This window comes from Anomaloglossus baeobatrachus, chromosome 7, assembly GCF_048569485.1.
Source record: "Anomaloglossus baeobatrachus isolate aAnoBae1 chromosome 7, aAnoBae1.hap1, whole genome shotgun sequence".
Taxonomy (NCBI): Eukaryota; Metazoa; Chordata; class Amphibia; order Anura; family Aromobatidae; genus Anomaloglossus; species Anomaloglossus baeobatrachus.
Window position 1 is genome coordinate 278,917,770 of NC_134359.1, and position 23,548 is coordinate 278,941,317.

At 49.3% G+C, this 23,548-nt stretch overlaps 1 protein-coding gene across 2 annotated transcripts in view; it reads right to left on the reverse strand.

Moving 5' to 3' along the window:
- Positions 1-14,933: 14,933 nt before the first annotated feature.
- PAM16 (presequence translocase associated motor 16) overlaps positions 14,934-23,548 on the reverse strand; it is a 187,299-nt gene continuing 178,684 nt past the window's right edge. For both annotated transcript variants that reach the window (XM_075318224.1, XM_075318223.1), the window contains 4 exons: positions 22,874-22,958; positions 22,651-22,790; positions 22,424-22,489; positions 14,934-15,184 (listed from right to left, as the gene is read on the reverse strand). In XM_075318224.1, coding sequence (XP_075174339.1) covers positions 15,098-15,184; positions 22,424-22,489; positions 22,651-22,790; positions 22,874-22,958 — 378 coding nt within the window. In that variant the 3' untranslated portion in view covers positions 14,934-15,097. The remainder of the gene's footprint in view (positions 15,185-22,423; positions 22,490-22,650; positions 22,791-22,873; positions 22,959-23,548) is intronic.

Genomic DNA, 23,548 nt, shown 5'->3' on the forward strand with positions numbered 1-23,548 from the left:
ATATATAAAAAAGAAAAGAAGGGAATTTTGTTACTTACCGTAAATTCCTTTTCTTCTAGCTCCAATTGGGAGACCCAGACGATTGACGATTGGGTGTATAGCTACTGCCTCCGAAGGCCACACAAAGCACTACACTTAAAAGTGTAAGGCCCCTCCCCTTCTGCCTATACACCCCCCGTGGGATCACGGGCTCCTCAGTTTTAGTGCAAAAGCAAGAAGGAGGAAAGCCAATAACTGGTTTAAAAACAAATTCAATCCGAAGAAACATCGGAGAACTGAACCATTTAACATGAACAACATGTGTACCCGAAAAAACAAAAATCCCTAAGAAAACAGGGCGGGTGCTGGGTCTCCCAATTGGAGCTAGAAGAAAAGGAATTTACGGTAAGTAACAAAATTCCCTTCTTCTTTATCGCTCCTAATTGGGAGACCCAGACGATTGGGACGTCCAAAAGCAGTCCCTGGGTGGGTAAAATAACACCTCGTGACAGGACCGTAAAACAGTCCTTTCCTACAGGTGGGCAACCGCCGCCTGAAGGACTTGTCTACCTAGGCTGGCGTCCGCCGAAGCGTAGGTATGCACCTGATAATGCTTGGTGAAAGTGTGCAGACTCGACCAGGTAGCCGCCTGGCACACCTGCTGAGCCGTAGCCTGGTGCCGTAATGCCCAGGACGCACCCACGGCTCTGGTAGAATGGGCCTTCAGCCCTGAGGGAACCGGAAGCCCAGCAGAACGGTAGGCTTCAAGAATTGGTTCCTTGATCCACCGAGCCAAGGTGGATTTGGAAGCTTGCAACCCTTTACGCTGACCAGCGACAAGGACAAAGAGTGCATCCGAGCGGCGCAGGGGCGCCGTGCGGGAAATGTAGATTCTGAGTGCTCTCACCAGATCCAACAAATGCAAATCCTTCTCACATTGATGAACTGGATGAGGACACAAAGAAGGTAAGGAGATATCCTGATTGAGATGAAAGGGGGATACCACCTTAGGGAGAAACTCCGGAATCAGGCGCAGAACCACCTTGTCCTGGTGAATCACCAGGAAGGGAGCTTTGGATGACAGCGCTGCTAGCTCGGACACTCTCCGAAGAGAGGTGACCGCTACTAGAAAAGTCACTTTCTGTGAAAGTCGAGAAAGGGAAACATCCCTCATAGGCTCGAAAGGCGGCTTCTGGAGAGCAACTAGAACCCTGTTCAGATCCCAGGGCTCTAACGGCCGCTTGTAAGGAGGGACGATATGACAAACCCCTTGCAGGAACGTGCGTACCTGAGGAAGCCGTGCTAGTCGCTTCTGAAAAAATACAGATAGCGCTGAGACTTGTCCTTTAAGGGAGCTGAGCGACAAACCTTTTTCCAAACCGGATTGTAGAAAGGAAAGAAAAGTAGGCAATGCAAATGGCCAGGGAGAAACTCCCTGAGCAGAACACCAAGATAAGAATATCTTCCACGTCCTGTGGTAGATCTTGGCGGAGGTTGGTTTTCTAGCTTGTCTCATGGTGGCAATGACGTCTTGAGATAATCCTGAATACGCTAGGATCCAGGACTCAATGGCCACACAGTCAGGTTCAGGCAGCAGAATTCCGATGGAAAAACGGCCCTTGAGACAGCAAGTCTGGTCGGTCTGGTAGCGCCCACGGTTGGCCTACCGTGAGATGCCACAGATCCGGGTACCACGACCTCCTCGGCCAGTCTGGAGCGACGAGGATGGCGCGGCGGCAGTCGGACCTGATCTTGCGCAGCACTCTGGGCAACAGTGCCAGAGGTGGGAACACATAAGGGAGCCGGAACTGCGACCAATTTTGAACTAAGGCGTCTGCCGCCAGAGCTCGGTGATCGTGAGACCGCGCCATGAAAACTGGGACCTTGTTGTTGTGTCGGGACGCCATTAGGTCGACGTCCGGCATCCCCCAGCGGCGACAGATCTCTTGAAACACGTCCGGGTGAAGAGACCATTCCCCTGCGTCCATACCCTGGCGACTGAGAAAATCTGCTTCCCAGTTGTCCACGCCTGGGATGTGAACTGCTGATATGGTGGATGCCGTGTCTTCCACCCACGTCAGAATCCGCCGGACTTCCTGGAAGGCTTGCCGACTGCGTGTTCCTCCTTGGTGGTTGATGTATGCCACCGCTGTGGAGTTGTCCGACTGAATTCGGATCCGCTTCCCTTCCAGCCACTGCTGGAAGGCTTGTAGGGCAAGATACACTGCTCTGATTTCCAGAACATTGATCTGAAGGGTGGACTCTTGCTGAGTCCACGTACCCTGAGCCCTGTGGTGGAGAAAAACCGCTCCCCACCCTGACAGACTCGCGTCCGTCGTGACCACCGCCCAGGATGGGGGTAGGAAGGACTTTCCCTTTGACAATGAGGTGGGAAGAAGCCACCACTGAAGAGATTCCTTTGCCGCCTGAGAAAGGGAGACGTTCCTGTCGAGGGACGTCGACTTCCCGTCCCATTGGCGTAGAATGTCCCACTGTAGTGGACGCAGATGAAACTGCGCGAAAGGGACTGCCTCCATTGCTGCTACCATCTTCCCTAGGAAGTGCATGAGGCGTCTCAAGGGGTGTGACTGGTCTTGAAGGAGGGATCGCACCCCTGTCTGTAGTGAACGCTGTTTGTCCAGCGGAAGCTTCACTATCGCTGAGAGAGTATGAAACTCCATGCCAAGATATGTTAGCGATTGGGTCGGGGTCAGATTTGACTTGGAAAAGTAGATGACCCACCCGAAACTCTGGAGAGTCTCCAGTGCAACGTTCAGGCTGTGTTGGCATGCCTCTTGAGAGGGAGCCTTGACAAGCAGATCGTCTAAGTAAGGGATCACAGAGTGTCCCTGAGAGTGCAGGACTGCTACTACTGCTGCCATGACCTTGGTGAAGGCCCGTGGGGCTGTCGCCAGACCGAAAGGCAGAGCTACGAACTGAAGGTGTTCGTCTCCTATAACGAACCGTAGAAAACGCTGATGCTCTGGAGCAATCGGCACGTGGAGATAAGCATCCTTGATGTCTATTGATGCTAGGAAATCTCCTTGAGACATTGAGGCGATGACGGAGCGGAGGGATTCCATCCGGAACCGTCTGGTTTTTACGTACTTGTTGAGAAGTTTTAGGTCCAGAACGGGACGGAAGGATCCGTCCTTTTTTGGCACCACAAACAAATTGGAGTAAAAACCGTGACCTTGCTCCTGAAGAGGAACAGGGATCACCACACCTTCTGCCTTTAGAGTGCACACCGCCTGCAGAAGAGCATCGGCTCGGTCGGGAGGCGGAGACGTTCTGAAGAATCGAGTTGGAGGACGAGAACTGAACTCTATCCTGTACCCGTGGGACAGAATGTCTCTCACCCAACGGTCTTGGACCTGTGGCAGCCAAATGTCGCCAAAGCGGGAGAGCCTGCCACCGACCGAGGATGCGGAGAGAGAAGGCCGAAAGTCATGAGGAAGCCGCCTTGGTAGCGGGTCTTCCGGCTGTCTTTTTTGGGCGTGACTGAGCCCGCCAAGAATCTGAGTTCCTCTGATCCTTTTGAGTCCTTTTGGACGAGGAGAATTGGGACCTGCCGGAGCCTCGAAAGGACCGAAACCCCGACTGTCCCCTCCTCTGCTGGGGTTTGGTTTGTCTGGGCTGAGGTAAGGATGAATCCTTACCCTTGGACTGTTTAATGATCTCATCCAACCGCTCACCAAACAGTCGGTCACCAGAGAATGGCAAACTGGTTAAGCACTTTTTGGAAGCAGAATCTGCCTTCCATTCCCTTAACCACAAGGCTCTGCGTAAAACCACGGAGTTGGCGGACGCCACTGCCGTACGGCTCGTAGAGTCCAGAACAGCATTAATCGCGTAAGACGCAAATGCAGACATTTGAGAGGTTAAGGATGCCACCTGCGGCACAGATGTACGTGTGACAGTGTCAACCTGTGTAAGACCAGCTGAAATAGCTTGGAGTGCCCATACGGCAGCGAATGCTGGAGCAAACGACGCGCCGATAGCTTCATAGATGGATTTCAACCAGAGCTCCATCTGTCTGTCAGTGGCATCTTTAAGTGCAGCCCCATCCTCCACTGCAACTATGGATCTAGCCGCAAGCCTGGAGATTGGGGGATCCACCTTGGGACACTGGGTCCAGCCTTTGACCACGTCAGGAGGAAAGGGATAACGTGTGTCCTTAAGCCGTTTGGAGAAACGTTTATCTGGATAAGCGTGGTGTTTCTGGACTGCCTCTCTAAAGTCAGAGTGGTCCAGAAAAGAACTCAATTTACGCTTGGGATATCTGAAATGGAATTTCTCCTGCTGTGAAGCTGATTCCTCCACCGGAGGAGCTGGGGGAGAAATATCCAGCATTCTATTGATGGACGCTATCAGATCATTCACTATGGCGTCCCCATCAGGTGTATCCAAGTTGAGAGCGGTCTCAGGATCAGAATCCTGATCAGCTACCTCCGCCTCATCACACAGAGAGCCTTCCTGCTGGGACCCTGACCAGTGTGATGAAGTCGAGGGCCGCTCATAGCGAGCTCGCTTAGGCTGTCTGGGACTGTCGTCCGTGTCCGAGCCGTCACACTGGGATGCATGGGACACCCCCGGAGCCCGGGGCTGTTCCAACAGAGGGGGACCAGGGAGCAATGATTGAACAGTGCCCATGGTCTGAGTTACTGGTCTAGACTGCAACGTTTCTAGAATTCTAGTCATAGTCACAGACAATCTATCAGCGAAAACTGCAAACTCTGTCCCCGTCACCTGGACAGTATTCACAGGTGGTTCTCCCTAGGTCACCTCTAGCAGAGGCCCCGGCCGAGCAGTTGCCACAGGGGCCGAGCACTGCACACAGTGGGGGTCAGTGGAACCTGCCGGTAAAGAAGCCTCACATGCGGTACAAGCAGCATAGAAAGCCTGTGCCTTGGCACCCTTGCTTTTTGCGGATGACATGCTGTTGTCTCCTCTGAGCAATCTAGGAGGGTATATAGCCAGGAAGCACCAGCGACCGTACAGTGCAATGTATAGCGTACAAGCATAAAAATACAAATATACACTTCGGCACTAGTGGGTTCAGCACCAGAGGCGCCGCTTACCGCCCGCTCAAACGCGGGTGTGTGGTCGCCAGAATCCCGTGTCTGGGTCTCCCAAAACTTGTCTCCCCTCTCCAGCTCAGACTGCACACAGGAATGGCTGCCGGCGTTCTGTGAAAAGGGGCGGACCGTGGGCGTGCCTCAGACAAAGTGCGGGAAACTGGTGTCCCACTGTGCCCAGTGTGAGGGCTGGAGTATGTAAAGTAGACTCCAGCCCTCTGCGCTAACATTCTGCACAGCGTCCCGCCCTTCCCCTGACTGGCAGGCCTGGGGGCGGGAACGAAACGAAACTAGGCCGCAAAAGCCGGGGACTCGAGTAATAAGCGCGGCCGTCATACATGCACGGCCAGCGCGGAAGTCCCCGGCGCACCACAAGTCCCAGCCGCGCCGCAGCAAACTGACAGCAGCGGCCGGCGCGGCAGTTCCGAATACATATACTCCCTCAGCAGAGCTGTAGTGAGCAGTGGCACAAGCGTGCGCGCTGTTGTCCCCGGCGCACTAACACACCCAGCAATGCTGCAGTGTGTCTGCGTCTGTGTGGGGACACAGAGTACCTTGATGAAGCAGGGTCCTGTCCCTGACGATACTCAGCTCCATATGCAGCAGTTCCTTTCAGGGGCTGTGGATGGAGCACGGTCTCAGTGCCTGGAGACCGGTAAAATCCCACTTCACCCAGAGCCCTAAGGGGGATGGGGAAGGATGCAGCATGTGGGCTCCAGCCTCCGTACCCGCAATGGGTACCTCAACCTTAACAAACACCGCCGACAAAAGTGGGGTGAGAAGGGAGCATGCTGGGGGCCCTAGTATGGGCCCTCTTTTCTTCCATCCGACATAGTCAGCAGCTACTGCTGACTACAAACAGTGGAGCTATGCGTGGATGTCTGACCTCCTTCGCACAAAGCATGAAAACTGAGGAGCCCGTGATCCCACGGGGGGTGTATAGGCAGAAGGGGAGGGGCCTTACACTTTTAAGTGTAGTGCTTTGTGTGGCCTCTGGAGGCAGTAGCTATACACCCAATCGTCTGGGTCTCCCAATTAGGAGCGATAAAGAAATACTAGTATATAAATTTTAGTATATACACACACACACACACATACATTAATACACACATTTAAAAATTAAATTACTTAGTCTTTTTTTGTGTGCGTATGTTTAGAATTGTATATACGTCCACACAAAAAAACAAAATTATTTTTATATATATTTAGTTTTTCTTAAGCAATTAAGTGTTTTTTTAATGTGTATGTTTAAAATACATATATATTACACACTTATATATAATTTTTTTTAAAGTAATTTTAGGGTTGTTTTCTTTAAGTGTGTAATAAATATATATTAAACATACCCACATTAAAAAAAAATACTAAATTGCTTAAGAAAAAAAACGAAATTACTTTATATATATATGTATGTGTGTATACATATTCGTGTGTATTTATTTTTATATATATTTCAATGTGCGCATGTTTAATATATACATATTTATTTATTACACACTTAAAGAAAACAACCCTAAAATTACTAATATATATTAAACATACACATTAAAAACCACTAAATTGCTCAAGAAAAAAAGTGTGTATATATATTTGTGTATTTATTTTTATATATATATATAGATATATATATATATATACATACACACATTAATAATATATATTATATATATATATATATATATATATATATATATTAAACAAACATACACAGATTAAAAAATATGTATAAAAATAAATACACGAATATATACACACACATGCATATATAAAGTAATTTAGTTTTTCTCTTAAGCAATTTAGTGTTTTTTAATGTATGTTTAAATACACACACACACATATATGTGTAATTTTAGGGTTGTTTTCTTTAAGTGTGTAATAAATATATATTAAACATACCCACATTAAAAAAAAACTACTAAATTGCTTAAGAAAAAAAACTAAATTACTTTATATATGTATGTGTGTATACATATTCGTGTGTATTTATTTTTATATATTTTTTAATGTGCGTGTTTAATATATACATATTTATTACACGCTTAAAGAAAACAACCCTAAAATTACTTAAAAAAGTATGGTAAAAAAAAAAAGAAGGGAATTTTGTTTACTTACCGTAAATTCCTTTTCTTCTAGCTCCTATTGGGAGACCCAGACAATTGGGTGTATAGCTTCTGCCTCCGGAGGCCACACAAAGTATTACACTTTAAAAAGTGTAACCCCTCCCCTCTGCCTATACACCCTCCCGTGCATCACGGGCTCCTCAGTTTTGGTGCGAAAGCAGGAAGGAGGAAACTTATAAATTGGTCTAAGGTAAATTCAATCCGAAGGATGTTAGGAGAACTGAAGACCATGAACCAAAGAACAATTCAACATGAACAACATGTGTACACAAAAGAACAACAGCCCGAAGGGAACAGGGGCGGGTGCTGGGTCTCCCAATAGGAGCTAGAAGAAAAGGAATTTACGGTAAGTAAACAAAATTCCCTTCTTCTTTGTCGCTCCATTGGGAGACCCAGACAATTGGGATGTCCAAAAGCAGTCCCTGGGTGGGTAAAAGAATACCTCGATAAAAAGAGCCGAAAACGGCCCCTTCCTACAGGTGGGCAACCGCCGCCTGAAGGACTCGCCTACCTAGGCTGGCATCTGCCGAAGCATAGGCATGCACCTGATAGTGTTTCGTGAAAGTGTGCAGACTCGACCAGGTAACCGCCTGACACACCTGCTGAGCCGTAGCCTGGTGCCGCAATGCCCAGGATGCACCTACGGCTCTGGTAGAATGGGCTTTCAGCCCTGAAGGAATCGGAAGCCCAGAAGAACGGTAGGCTTCAAGAATCGGTTCCTTGATCCACCGAGCCAAGGTTGACTTGGAAGCCTGCGACTCCTTACGCTGGCCAGCGACAAGGACAAAGAGCGCATCAGAACGGCGCAGGGGCGCCGTGCGAGAAATGTAGAGCCGAAGTGCTCTCACCAGATCTAACAAGTGCAAATCCTTTTCACATTGGTGAACTGGATGAGGGCAAAAGGAAGGTAAGGAGATATCCTGATTGAGATGAAAAGGGGATACCACCTTAGGGAGAAATTCCGGGACCGGACGCAGAACCACCTTATCTTGGTGAAACACCATGAAGGGGGCTTTGCATGAAAGCGCTGCTAGCTCAGACACTCTCCGAAGTGATGTGACTGCCACTAGGAAGGCCACCTTCTGCGAAAGGCGTGATAGAGAGACATCCCGCATCGGCTCGAAAGGTGGTTTCTGAAGAGCCGTTAGCACCCTGTTAAGATCCCAGGGTTCCAGCGGACGCTTGTAAGGTGGGACTATGTGGCAAACTCCCTGCAGGAACGTGCGGACCTGCGGAAGCCTGGCTAGACGCTTTTGAAAAAACACGGACAGCGCCGATACTTGTCCCTTGATAGAGCCGAGAGACAAACCCTTGTCCATTCCGGATTGAAGGAAAGAAAGAAAAGTGGGTAAGGCAAACGGCCAGGGGGTAAAACCCTGATCAGCGCACCAGGATAAGAAGATCCTCCAAGCCCTGTGATAGATCTTGGCGGACGTTGGTTTCCTGGCCTGTCTCATGGTGGCAATGACATCTTGAGATAACCCTGAGGACGCTAGGAGCCAGGACTCAATAGCCACACAGTCAGGTTGAGGGCCGCAGAATTCAGATGGAAAAATGGCCCTTGAGACAGCAAGTCTGGTCGGTCTGGGAGTGCCCACGGTTGACCCACCGTGAGGTGCCACAGATCCGGGTACCACGACCTCCTCGGCCAGTCTGGAGCGACGAGGATGGCGCGGCGGCAGTCGGACCTGATCTTGCGTAACACTCTGGGCAGCAGTGCCAGAGGAGGAAATACATAAGGCAGTCGAAACTGCGACCAATCCTGAACTAATGCGTCCGCCGCCAGAGCTCTGTGATCTTGAGACCGTGCCATGAATGCCGGGACTTTGTTGTTGTGCCGAGACGCCATGAGGTCGACGTCCGGCGTTCCCCAGCGGCAACAGATCTCTTGAAACACGTCCGGGTGAAGAGACCATTCCCCTGCGTCCATGCCCTGGCGACTGAGAAAGTCTGCTTCCCAGTTTTCTACGCCCGGGATGTGAACTGCGGAGATGGTGGAGGCTGTGGCTTCCGCCAACAGCAGAATCCGCCGAACCTCTTGGAAGGCTTGACGACTGCGTGTGCCGCCCTGGTGGTTGATGTACGCGACCGCCGTGGCGTTGTCCGACTGTATTCGGATCTGCCTGCCCTCCAGCCACCTCTGGAACGCCTTTAGGGCTAGATACACTGCCCTTATCTCCAGAACATTGATCTGAAGGGAGGACTCTGTCGGAGTCCAGGTTCCCTGAGCCCTGTGGTGGAGGAAGACCGCTCCCCACCCTGACAGACTCGCGTCCGTCGTGACCACAGCCCAGGATGGGGGCAGAAAGGATTTTCCCTTCGACAAAGAAGTGGGAAGAAGCCACCACTGAAGAGAGGTTTTGGCTGCCAGTGAAAGAGAGACGTTCCTGTCTAGGGACGTCGACCTCCTGTCGCATTTGCGGAGAATGTCCCATTGAAGTGGACGCAGATGAAACTGCGCAAAGGGAACTGCCTCCATTGCTGCCACCATCTTCCCTAGGAAGTGCATGAGGCGCCTCAAGGGGTGTGACTGGGCCCGAAGGAGAGAGTGCACCTCTGTCTGCAGCGAACGCTGTTTGTCCAGCGGAAGCTTCACTATCGCTGAGAGAGTATGAAACTCCATCCCGAGGTAAGTCATTGATTGGGTCGGTGTCAATTTTGACTTTGGGAAATTGATGATCCACCCGAACCTCTGGAGAGTCTCCAGAGCCACGGTCAGACTGTGTTGACATGCCACCCGGGAGGGTGCCTTGACTAGAAGATCGTCTAAGTAAGGGATCACCGAGTGGCCCTGAGAGTGTAGGACCGCCACCACTGCTGCCATGACCTTGGTGAAGACCCGTGGGGCTGTCGCCAGGCCGAAAGGCAGTGCCACGAACTGAAGGTGTTCGTCCCCGATGGCGAAACGCAGGAAGCGTTGATGCTCTGGTGCAATCGGCACATGGAGATAAGCATCCCTGATGTCGATTGATGCTAGGAAGTCTCCTTGGGACATCGAGGCGATGACAGAGCGGAGAGATTCCATCCGGAACCGTCTGGTTCTCACGTGTCTGTTGAGCAGTTTGAGGTCCAGAACGGGACGGAATGATCCGTCCTTTTTTGGCACCACGAACAAGTTGGAGTAAAAACCGCGACCACGTTCCTGAAGGAGAACGGGGATCACAACTCCTTCTGCCTTCAGAGTGTTCACCGCCTGAAAAAGTGCATCGGCTCGCTCGGGGGGCGGAGATGTTCTGAAGAAACGAGTCGGAGGACGAGAACTGAGCTCTATCCTGTAACCGTGAGACAGAATGTCTCTCACCCATCGGTCTTGGACATGTGGCCACCAGGCGTCGCAAAAGCGGGAGAGCCTGCCACCGACCGAGGATGCGGTTTGGGGAGGCCGAAAGTCATGAGGCCGCCTTGGAGGCGGTTCCTCCGGCGGTCTTTGTAGGACGTGACTTAGACCGCCATGCAGAAGAGTTCCTCTGGCCCTTCTGTGACCTGTTGGACGTGGAGGAATGGGACCTGGCTGAGGGCCGAAAGGACCGAAACCTCGGTTGTATTTTTCGTTGCTGAGGTCTGTTTGGTTTGGACTGGGGTAAGGACGAGTCCTTTCCCTTGGATTGTTTAATAATTTTGTCCAATTGCTCGCCAAACAAACGGTCGCCAGAAAATGGCAAACCGGTTAAGAACTTCTTGGAAGCAGAGTCTGCCTTCCATTCGCGTAGCCACATGGCCCTGCGGACTGCCACCGAATTGGCGGACGCTACCGCTGTACGGCTCGCAGAGTCCAGGACGGCGTTCATGGCGTAGGACGAAAAGGCCGACGCCTGAGAAGTCAAAGACACAACTTGCGGAGCAGAGGTACGTGTGACCGCATTAATCTCAGACAGACAAGCTGAGATAGCTTGGAGTGCCCACACGGCTGCGAATGCCGGAGCAAAAGACGCGCCTATGGCTTCATAGATGGATTTCATCAGGAGCTCTATTTGCCTGTCAGTGGCATCCTTGAGCGATGAACCATCTGCCACTGATACTACGGATCGAGCCGCCAGTCTAGAGACTGGAGGATCCACCTTGGGACACTGAGCCCAACCCTTAACTACGTCAGGGGGGAAGGGGTAACGTGTGTCATTAAGGCGCTTAGTAAAGCGCTTGTCCGGAAATGCTCTGTGCTTCTGGACAGCATCTCTGAAGTTAGAATGATCGAAAAACGCACTCCGTGTACGTTTGGGAAACCTAAACTGGTGCTTCTCCTGCTGCGAAGCCGACTCCTCTATAGGTGGAGTTGGGGGATAAAGATCTAGCACCTGGTTGATGGACGCTATAAGGTCATTTACTATGGCGTCCCCTTCAGGTGTATCAAGATTGAGAGCAACGTCAGGATCAGAGCCCTGAGCTGCAACCTCCGCCTCATCCTCCAGAGAGTCCTCATGCTGAGACCCCGAACAGCGTGATGAAGTCGGGGAAGGTTCCCAGCGAGCCCGCTTAGCCGGTCTGGGACTGCGGTCCGTGTCGGAGTCCTCACCGTGGGACCTAGGTGTCACCCCAGGAGCACTTCGCTGCACCGACCGAGAGGGGCCTGGGGGCGATGAACTCACAGTGCCCTGGGCCTGTGTGACCGATCTGGACTGCAAGGCTTCTAGTATCTTAGCAGACCATCTGTCCATAGACTGAGCCATGGATTGTGAAAGCGACTCAGAGAGTTTCTCAGCCAAAACTGCAAACTCTGTCCCTGCCACCTGGACAGTGGAAGCCGGCGGTTCTACCTGAGCCGAGGGTCCCACCAGTGCCCGAGGCTCCGGCTGAGTGAGTGCCACAGGGGCCGAGCATTGCTCACAGTGAGGGTAGGTGGAACCTGCAGGTAACATAGCCGCACATGAGGTACAGGTTGCAAAATAAGCCTGTGCCTTGGCACCCTTGCTCTTTGCGGACGACATGCTGTTGTCTCCTCTGAGAGTGATCAGTGAGGGTATATAGCCAATAGCAAAATAATGCGGCCGAACAGAGAAAATGTATACAATAATATATATATATATATATATATATATATATATATATATATATATATATATATATATATATATATATATATATATATATATATATATATATATATATACACACACTTCGGCACCCTAGGGGGGCCAGCACCTGGTAACCGGTGTGGCTTACCGACCGCCCAAAGCGGTTGTGTGTCCACCAAATTCCCTGCCTGGGCCTCCCAGAGCTACAGAGCTCGTTCTGAAATCCTCCACTGGCAGAAGTGATTGTAACAATGGCTGCCAGAGTTCTCAGGGGAGGAGGGAGCCGTGGGCGTGACTAATAAAGTGCGGGAATCTGGTGCCCCACGGTGCTCAGTGAGGGGGGAGGAGAACACCTAAGTATGCTCCAGCCCTCACTGCCGACGTCCAGTCGACCGTCCCGCCCTTATCCCTGACTGGCAGGCCCGGGGGCGGGAGTTATGGTACTAGGCCGCAGAAGCCGGGGACTAAATTTAATAACGCTGGCTGGCGATCAGGCGCGGTAGTCCCGGTTGTCACAGAAAAACAGCAGCCACTGTAGCGTTGTAAGACAGGCGCTCCATGCACCGTCCCCAAGGGGACACAGAGTACCTTTTAGATGCAGGGCCTGTCCCTGATGATACCCAGTCTCCTGTCCGTCAGATTCCCACAGGGGCTGCGGAGGGAGCCCGGTCCCAGTGAAAGGTGACCGGTTAGGATCCCACTTCTCCCAGAGCCTCTAAGGGATGGGGAAGGAAAACGGCATGTGGCTCCAGCCTTTGTACCCGCAATGGGTACCTCAACCTTGACAGCACCGCCGACTTAGTGGGGTGAGAAGGGAGCATGCCGGGGGCCCCGTGGGGGCCCTCTTTTCTTCCATCCGATATAGTCAGCAGCTGCTGCTGACTAAAATGTGGAGCTTGCCTGAATGTGTGCCTCCTTCAACACAAAGCATAAAACTGATGGGCCCGTGATGCACGGGAGGGTGTATAGGCAGAGGGGAGGGGTTACACTTTTTAAAGTGTAATACTTTGTGTGGCCTCCGGAGGCAGAAGCTATACACCCAATTGTCTGGGTCTCCCAATGGAGCGACAAAGAAAAGCTATTAACATGTAGCTGTGCGGTTAATAGCATCCTGAAGCTGCCCGGCACCCACACTGAGAGCTCCACTGCCGGGACAAATGTAACTTTATTCCTCCCGGTAGCCTTGGGCTTTCCATCATAGGGTGGTGCCAGCACAGCTTCAGTTACTGCTCAGTGCACATGCGGCACCGAAAGCCCTACTGCTGGGAGGAATAAAATTCATGTCTTCCCGGCAGCGGGGCTCTCAGTATTGGCACAGGGCAGCTTCAGAACACTTACCGTGCAGATTAAACCCATATCTGCAAGGGAATAGTTTTTGTTTTTCCACCGGACAGGTTCCGTTTTATAAATAATTAATGGACATACAAAGTCAGATACAAGCTGTTTGGAGATGGATGCTCATAGAAAAGAATATATTCTCCGGTGTGAATCGCTCACGCCATCTTCTGCTTTGCTTCATTGCTCACACACTTGTGATTTTCGGTGTCCAGCTTTGTTTGTCCATTGAGTTTTATCATATGATTAAAAAAAAGACATAATTTGCTCATTTTTGGCATCTCTTGCTGTCGCTGGACATATACGCTTTCTATATATAATCTTAGGATACTAATGTAGATTTGGTGTATTTAAACAGAGCTCAGCAAGAGGCGGCAGAGGATAACAGCCTGATGTGGGGATAATAACACTTTTTAATTACACTTCTCACAACTTTTTTAAAGCAATCAGTCAAAATTCTTCAAAGAAACTTGACTTGCCGTCAGAACCTTTACAGCTGAACTGTAATCACACCTCGATACAAAGAGAATATAATATTAAATAGATCTTGGACCTGATGAGGCTGGTGTACTTAATTTAACAATAACCATCAAAATACCTGCATAATGCTGAAACGAAAAACAAACATTTTGAGTCCACCTTGGATTAATAGACAATAGATTACATAGTCATTCAGAGACAGTTTCAATGTAAAGTCAGCAGCCTCATTAGGTCCAAGATCTTCCTAAGCCCATTCCCAGAAAGTCGATCTTTAATTTTTGTGCTATTTTTTTTCCCTCCCCTTCGCCCATATAGAAGTTTGGGAGGTGAAATCCCCCTAACAATCCCCTTTAAACCTCAGGCATGACGTTCTTCTAGCACAGGTTCCCCGTATGTCTCAGTGATCCTCAGTGGGGCGCTCTACAGCTCGACAACATTTTTAATTGTGTTGATCTACTATTGGGGGGGTGGGGGGTGTCATAGACCGTCCTCCACCTCGGAGGCAGCACGAGGACACCGCCAACCTCAGCCTCCTAGGCTGACCATGTGCGATGTTGTCTGGCAGCAATACCAGATATGACCTGCAGAGTGGAGTGGCGCTATTTTCTAAATCTAAATACTGCTAGTGACAAACCGAAGGGCTGTGAAGAGCGACTGTGGGTCAGAGATTCCTTTATTTGAATGCACAAACGATCGTCAGCATCGTTAATACCCCCCCACGGCTTGGGTACACCAAAATATGATCCTTCCTGGATTTAATCATCGTGACAATTGAGCATCATCAGTGAAAATGCCGGAAGGTAACCGGCGACATCACTGGAAGCAGCCATGGTAAGTGACGGGATGGTGAAGCCGCCCGCACCCTGGGCAGCGCATGTAGGACTGTCATGGCTGCCCCCACCGTGCACATAATGTGCGATCCCATACACCGCTCCTACAAAAAATATAAAGCTTTATTATCTCAGTCATAAGTTACATGAACGCTTCTCCCCGTCTTGTGTGATCAGAGGGGATACCCTTATGTGCGGTGTCAGAGGTCGTCCCCCCTGGAGCCATGCAGGGGGCTATAGGCAGGAGGCACCAGGACGGGTCTCCGTCACGTGGTCTTGGCCTCGTCTCCAGAGTTCGTTGTGTTGTTTTGGATCTGTAATTCCTGCTCTAGTCTTTCTTTGGCTCGAACAACCTGGAAAAAAAATAAATGGCATTATATATATAAAAATCAGGATCGGGTGAAGCCACATGATCTCGGTGCATGGGCGGTTGCTCGGCCACGTTAACTACGTAATTCACATCTGCAAATTTTGCCCGTGACTGCGCCTGTGCAGGACCACCGGGCTCACGTGGCACAAGTGACACTAACATCAGTGACTGCGCCTGTGCAGGACCACCGGGCTCACGTGGCACAAGTGACACTAACATCAGTGACTGCGCCTGTGCAGGACCACCGGGCTCACGTGGCACAAGTGACACTAACATCAGTGACTGCGCCTGTGCAGGACCACCGGGCTCACGTGGCACAAGTGACACTAACATCAGTGACTGCGCCTGTGCAAGACCACCAGGCTCACGTGGCACAAGTAACACTAACACCCTCCTGTCTGCAAAACGGATGAGACCGCATTGATTGGAGTGCAGCTCTTAGGCACACGGAACGCAATGACACTTGTCTAAACCGGCCATAACGGCACCATAAAGTCAGATAATGGAGGTTGTGTAACCTCCAAAAAGAGCAAGCGGAGAGGTCAACAAAACACATTCAAGGTCTCTGCGCAGCCGCTCAAGGTAAAGCTCATCAGCGCACGTCCGGCTCTGCTGATCTGAAGCGCAATGTGCCCCATCAGTCAACTGCGTCTGAACCTCAGAGAGATGCAGAGACTATTTTTTCCACTTTTATTATCGCCTCCTTTACATCCGGGAGCCAGAACTTTATTTTCCAACATCGCCATATCGGGGATTTTTTTTTTTTGCAGGATAATTTGTAGTTTTGACTGACACCAATCATTTTCCAATATAATCACCATATTTTTCGTTTTATAAGACACACCCCAAATTATATATAGGGTACGTTTTATAATCCGATGGTGTCTTAACGGGGAGGTGGGGCGGCAGCGGAGCGGGGGTGACAGGAGGCCAGATACTTACTCTGGGCTGCGGCGCTGTGCTGGGGCAGCTGGCGCTGCTCTGTGCTCGCTGCGGGCAATGAGGCCCTGACCATTCTGAAGATGTCAGCGGTGCGGGCTGCAAAGAAATGGCGTCCGGAGTTGGCACGTGCGCAGATGAGAGCTTGAGCCGAGAGCTCCATCCGTGCACCCGACTCTGGGTGCCGTTATTTGAAAGCCCTTACCACCAACATCTTCAGAATGGCCCGTACCCTGCTGCCCGCCACACAGAGCAACATCTTCAGAATGGCCCGTACCTTGCTGCCCGCCGCACAGAGCAACATCTTCAGAATGGCCCGTACCTTGCTGCCCGCCGCACAGAGCAACATCTTCAGAATGGCCCGTACCTTGCTGCCCGCCGCACAGAGCAACATCTTCAGAATGGCCCGTACCTTACTGCCCGCCGCACAGAGCAACATCTTCAGAATGGCCCGTACCTTGCTGCCCGCCGCACAGAGCAACATCTTTAGAATGGCCCGTACCTTGCTGCCCGCCGCACAGAGCAACATCTTCAGAATGGCCCGTACCTTGCTGCCCGCCGCACAGAGAAACATCTTCAGAATGGCCCGTACATTGCTGCCCGCCGCACAGAACAACATCTTCAGAATGGCCCGTACCTTGCTGCCCGCCGCACAGAGCAACATCTTCAGAATGGCCCGTACCTTGCTGCCCGCCGCACAGAGCGACATCTTCAGAATGGCCCGTACCTTGCTGCCCGCCGCACAGAGCAACATCTTCAGAATGGCCCGTACCTTGCTGCCCGCCGCACAGAGCGACATCTTCAGAATGGCCCGTACCTTGCTGCCCGCCGCACAGAGCGACATCTTCAGAATGGCCCGTACCTTGCTGCTCGCCGCACAGAGCAACATCTTCAGAATGGCCCGTACCTTGCTGCCCGCCGCACAGAGCAACATCTTCAGAATGGCCCGTACCTTGCTGCCCGCCGCACAGAGCAACATCTTCAGAATGGCCCGTACCTTGCTGCCCGCCGCACAGAGCGACATCTTCAGAATGGCCCGTACCTTGCTGCCCGCCGCACAGAGCGACATCTTCAGAATGGCCCGTACCTTGCTGCCCGCCGCACAGAGCGACATCTTCAGAATGGCCCGTACCTTGCTGCTCGCCGCACAGAGCAACATCTTCAGAATGGCCCGTACCTTGCTGCCCGCCGCACAGAGCAACATCTTCAGAATGGCCCGTACCTTGCTGCCCGCCGCACAGAGCAACATCTTCAGAATGGCCCGTACCCTGCTGCCCGCCGCACAGAGCAACATCTTCAGAATGGCCCGTACCTTGCTGCCCGCCGCACAGAGCAACATCTTCAGAATGGCCCGTACCCTGCTGCCCGCCGCACAGAGCAACATCTTCAGAATGGCCCGTACCCTGCTGCCCGCCGCACAGAGCAACATCTTCAGAATGGCCCGTACCTTGCTGCCCGCCACACAGAGCAACATCTTCAGAATGGCCCGTACCTTGCTGCCCGCCGCACAGAGCAACATCTTCAGAATGGCCCGTACCCTGCTGCCCGCCGCACAGAGCAACATCTTCAGAATGGCCCGTACCCTGCTGCCCGCCACACAGAGCAACATCTTCAGAATGGCCCGTACCTTGCTGCCCGCCGCACAGAGCAACATCTTCAGAATGGCCCGTACCTTGCTGCTCGCTGCAGAGAGCACCAAAGCCCCCAGCATTGCCCTGCCTCCTGTAACCCCTTTTCAACACCACTTGATAAGCTATATTTGGATTTTAAGACGCACCCCTCTTTTCCTCCCAAATTTTTGGAAAGAAAAGTGCGTCTTGTAATCCAAAAAAATACAGTATTTTAAAAAGAAGTGAGGAAACTTTTTTTTCCAAGTGTTATAGAGTTGGGAAAAAACAAAAACAAAACAAAAAACAAAAGAACCCCCAAAATGATTTTTCCCCCCAGTTTTTATGACTATGGGTCAGTATGATTATGGCGATACCAAAATTGTATATATTATTTTTTTTTTTTTTACTACTTTAACCCTTTATGACAGGGCCAATTTTCATTTTTGCATTTTCGTTTTTTTCTTCCTTTCTTCTCAGGGACATAACTTTTTTTTATTTTTCTGTCCACATAAACGTATCGGGGCTCGTTTTCTGCAGGACAAGATGTCCTTGTGAATGACACCATTCATTTTACCACATATTGTAGTGTAAAACAGGGAAAAAAAAAATCCAAATGTTGAGAAATTGTAAACATGTACAGCACCATGGAACTAATGGTGCGTTATAAATAAATAATAATAATAATAATTATTATTATTATTTATTAATAATAATAATAATAATAATAACCCCTCAGAATTCTGACTTTTTTGGGGTGGGGGGGGATATTGTTTTTATGGTGTACACTGTGGTATTATTATTATTAATACCTTGAAATATGATTCTCCTCATTATGATAAAACCACAAGTCCAGTTTTTTTTTATCATTTTATAAAAAAAATAAAAAATAAAAATAAATTGTAGGGGTCATGTCACCATTTTTCAAGACCCGTAACTTCTTAATTTTTCTATTGATGGAGCGGAGTGATGGGGTTTTTTGTTTTTTTTTCCGGATTAGATGATGTTTTTATTGATACCATTTTGGGATAGATATGACGCTTTGATCGTTTGTTACAGCATTTTTTTTGTGGTAGTGCAGCGATAGAAAAAAAATAAAAAAATACAATTTTCATTTTTTTGTTTACAGGGTTTACCGATCGGGTCAATTATTTTTATATTTTGATGATAGATGGGACTTTTCTGAATGCAGCGATACCACGTGTGGTTTTTTTTTTAATTATTTTAATGGGGCAAAAGGAGATTGGATTTGAACTTATGTCTTTTTCTTTCATGTAAAAAAAAAAAATATATATATATTATATTTTATATATATATATATATATATATATATATATATATATATATATATATATATATTTATTTATTTTTCTGTTTCAATTGTTCTCTTAGGGGACTTGTAGCTGTGATCATCTCATCACTTGTGCCAAATACAGCAGTGTCACAGCTCGCTGCACATAGTGAAAATCATGGTCCTCTTTGACTCCTGCTTCATAGTAGCACTGGTATAACAATCAGATCTTCAGCAGCCCCCCCCAGATATTGACAGCAGGATTTAACAGGTTAATGCAGGCGATGGGTGACAGTAGGGATGCAATCCACCCATGTCTTGCCTCTGTAAAGGGAATGTCACCAGGTTTTTGTTCCTCCATCTGAGAGCAGTATAATGTGTAGAGAGAGAGAGCCTGATTCCAGTGATGTGTCACTTACTGAGCTGTTTGCTGTCATCTTGATCAAATCAATGTTTTCTCTGCTGCAGATCTAGCAGTTGTACATAGCTCATGAATATATGCTGGACTACCTGCAGCACGCCAAGTAGTCCTGTAATGATAATCTGCTGCTGATTAAACAGTGATTTTATCAACTATACTACGCAGCCCAGTAAGTGACACATTGCTGGAATCAGGATCTCTGTCTTTACAATATGCTGCACTCAGATTTGCAAAAACCTGGTGACCAATTCCCTTTAACCCTTTCACGACCGGCCGATTTTTCGCTTTCCGTTTTTTTTTTTCGCCATTCTTTTTCTGAGAGACGTAACTTTTTTATTTTTCAGTCAATATGGTCATGTGAGGGCTCATTTTTTGCGGAACGAGCTGTACTTTTAAATGAAACCATCAGTTTTACCATATTGTGTACTAGAAAATGGCAAAAAAATTCCAAATGCTGAAAAATTGCAAAAAAAGTGCGATAGCACTATGGTTTTTGAGATATTTTATTCACTGTGTTCACTATATGGTAAAACTGATGTGTGGGTGTGATGCCTCAGGTCAGTGCGAGTTCGTAGACACCAAACATGTATAGGTTTACTTTTATATAAGGGGTTAAAAAAAAATCGGAAGTTTGTCCGAAAAAAGTGGCGCACGTTTTACGCCATATTCCGTGACCCGTAGCGTTCTCATTTTTCGGGATCTTAGGCTCAATGACGGCTTATTTTTTGCGTCTCGAGCTGACGTTTTTAACGGTACCATTTTTGCGCAGATGCTACGTTTTGATCGCCTCTTATTGCATTTTGCGCAAAAGTTGTGGCGACAAAAAAACGTCGTTTTGGCGTTTGGAATTTTTTTGCCGCTACGCCGTTTACTGATCAGATTAATTGATTTTATATTTTGATAGATCGGGCGTTTCTGAACGCGGCGATACCAAATGTGTGTATATTTTTTATTTTTTTAACCCTTTAATTTTCAATGGGGCGAATGGGGGGTGATTTGAACTTTTAGGTTTTTTTGTTTTTTTTTAATTTTTTAAAACTTATTTTTTTACTTTTTTTTTTTATTTTACTAGTCCCCCTAGGGGGCTATTGCGATCAGCATTCCGATCGCTCTGCAGTATCTGCTGATCACAGCTGGAAGGCTGTAAACAGCAGATACGCTGTCTTTCTCTTTTGCTGTGCCCCGGGCACAGCGAAAGTGAAACCAATTCATGTGTAGTACAGGAGTCATCACATGACCCTGTACTACCATGACAACTATCGGGAGTCACGTGATCGCGTCACGTGACTTCCGGTTTCGGCGGTAAGTAAAACTTTACCGCGATTGCGCTTATAATGGCGCTGTCATGTATTGACAGCGCCATTATAAGGGGTTAATCGGCACGAGCAGATAACGATTCTGCTCGTGCCTAGCAGGCACACATCTCAGCTGTGAAAATCAGCTGAGATGTGTGCCGATCGCGGCATGCTGCCGCCGGAGGACCGCGGGCAGTAAGATTATGTCATTTAGGACGTAATTTTACGGCCCGCGGTCGTTAAGGGGTTAATTGAATGATTGACAGCAGCATCTAAGAGCTTAAAGTGCTGTGATTCCAGTCACTTTGATAGCAGCGGTCCATCCTGGGTACCGGCTCCACACACACACTGCACATATCAGTCATACAAGTATGGCAAATGTAGTCAATAAGAGTTGGGATCGTTTCCCACCCCTGCCTCTATATACACAGATCCATAAGGCTGCGACCGCACTTTGCGTTCATCTACTTGCAGTTGTAAACGCATGTTTAGGGCTTAATTGATTTGACCAAAGTTGCCTTTTTCAGAAATTTAGCGCTGAAAACGCATGCGTATTTACCGCGTTTTAGATGCGTTTTCAGCGCTTTTAACCTGCTTTTCCACCTGCGTTTTGACAAATGCGTTTTGTAAATCAAGACACTGCTAAATAAAAGGTTAAACATTCAAATATATGGAAAAAAAGATTAAAAAAAAAAAAGATTAAATACATGAGTGCAGAAATTGAAAAAAATATATACCGTAAATATATAATGGAATTATATCGGTAATATAGTATTTATTAGAAAAATAGCACTAAATTTAACATTTTATTTAATTGTTGGATTATGTGTGTGTGTAAAGGGACATATGAAATCATTAATTTAATTTGCAAAAAGCATGCGTTTTGTAAGTTCAAAATGCATGTTTCCTGCACAGAAAAAGCAGGTAAAACGCAGGAATTTGTAGGAAACTTGGTTTTTGCCATTTCTCATTGACTTCAATGTTAGCAAAACGCACCCAAAATGGGAAAAACAACTCGACATGCTGCTTCTTTGAACGCATGGTTTTTGCCGCAAAATATGCAAATTAAACGCAGCGTTTAGAAACGCAAAGTGGGGTCTAGAAATCACCATTTTCCGTAGACTTTGCTGTGAAATCAAAACGCAGGCCTTTTGGCATGAAAAAGGTGCAGTTCAAAACGGACCTAAAAAGCACCTAAAACGCAGGTGAAAACGCAAAGTGCGGTCGTAGCCTCAGAGTCATGTGTACAGTGTAATCTTCACGGCAGCACACACACTGTAAACAGGAGAGAGAGTGGGGTCCGACCACAGGGATGCCGAGAACGGGGGTCTGGATTCTCATAGATGGGGCACATTCTCGACTTCCGCTCTACTCATTGTCTATGGGACTGGAGGATATAAGGGAGTGTTGCCTTCAGCTTTCTTTGGCAGTTCCATAGACAATGAATGGCGCAGTGGTCGAGCATGTGCACCTCCGTCAGTAAGTTACTCGCTATCCTGTTGATACAGAAAAACTTGAAAATTGGGAAGTAACTAGTGGTGAGCGAGCACTACCAGGGATTTGGGGCTGTAGTGCACACAGATATGACACGAATATATTCAGGAGCCATGGACCGCGATCCTGTGATCCTCCCGTGTATAGGGGACAAGCCTCGCTTCACTGCACTCACCTTTGACTGCAAGTAGAAGGATCCTCCCGCCGCCTTGTCGTTCACTTTGAATAGATGGTCGTATTTCTAGAGGAGAGAGACAAGATCAGGATCTCGCTTCCAGCGCATTTTGTTATAGGCATCAATAAATCTGTATTGGGGAATTGCTATTTGTGCAGTTTTCCCTCGTACAGTCGGCTATGAGGTCAGTATCAGGCCTTAATCCTGAGATCACTGGACTTTCTCACCGTCTGGATCTCTTCAGGTTCCAGTTTGGAGACATTCAGGATCTGCTGTGCCTCCTGCAGGCTGATCCCCGACAAGCTGCTGGCTGCGGCCGACTCCTGTCCTGCGCGCCCCCCTCTCGCCTCGGCGGCCGCTCTGCTCGCTGGAAGATGACATATGGGGGAGACCATGTGAGGTGTATACAGCACAGAGCACCGACACCGCTCCTGTATGCTGAGCACTTACCAGCAAACTCCTGCCGCAGCGCCCGTGTGAACGCCCGCCCCACGACCTGCGCCCCCATCACCAGGATCTGGGCCAAGTACTTCGCCTGTAGAGGAGACAGCGTACATCCATGAGTGCAGGGCACGGAGGCTACAGCTTTTATATGGTGCGGTCGGTAGAATTGTATCAGGAGCGGTTTGTTCCTCCATCACATACCGCGACTCCCGATGCCGCTCATTGCGCGCAGATCCTACGTCACCAGTCGCCGTTGCCCCTGTCACCACTGTCTTCTGTCACCAGTCGCCCGCGTCCTCCGCCACCAGTTGCAGTTGCCCGCGTTCTCCATCACCCGCGTCCTCCGCCACCAGTCGCCCCCGTCCTCCGCCACCAGTCGCCCCCGTCCTCCGCCACCAGTCGCCCCCGTCCTCCGTCGCCACTCGCCCCCGACACCAGCGTCCTCCTTCGCCCGCGTCCTCCGCCACCAGTCGCTCGCGTCCTCCGTCACCCGCGTCGTCCGTCACCAGCGTCCTCCTTTGCCCCCGTCCTCCGCCACCAGTCGCTCGCGTCACCAGTCGCACACGTCCTCCGTCACCAGTCGCACACGTCCTCCGTCCCCCGCGTCCTCCGTCACCAGTCGCCCGCGTCCTCCGTCACCAGCCTGTCAGCTTTGGATAACGTGAACGTTGCATCAGGCGG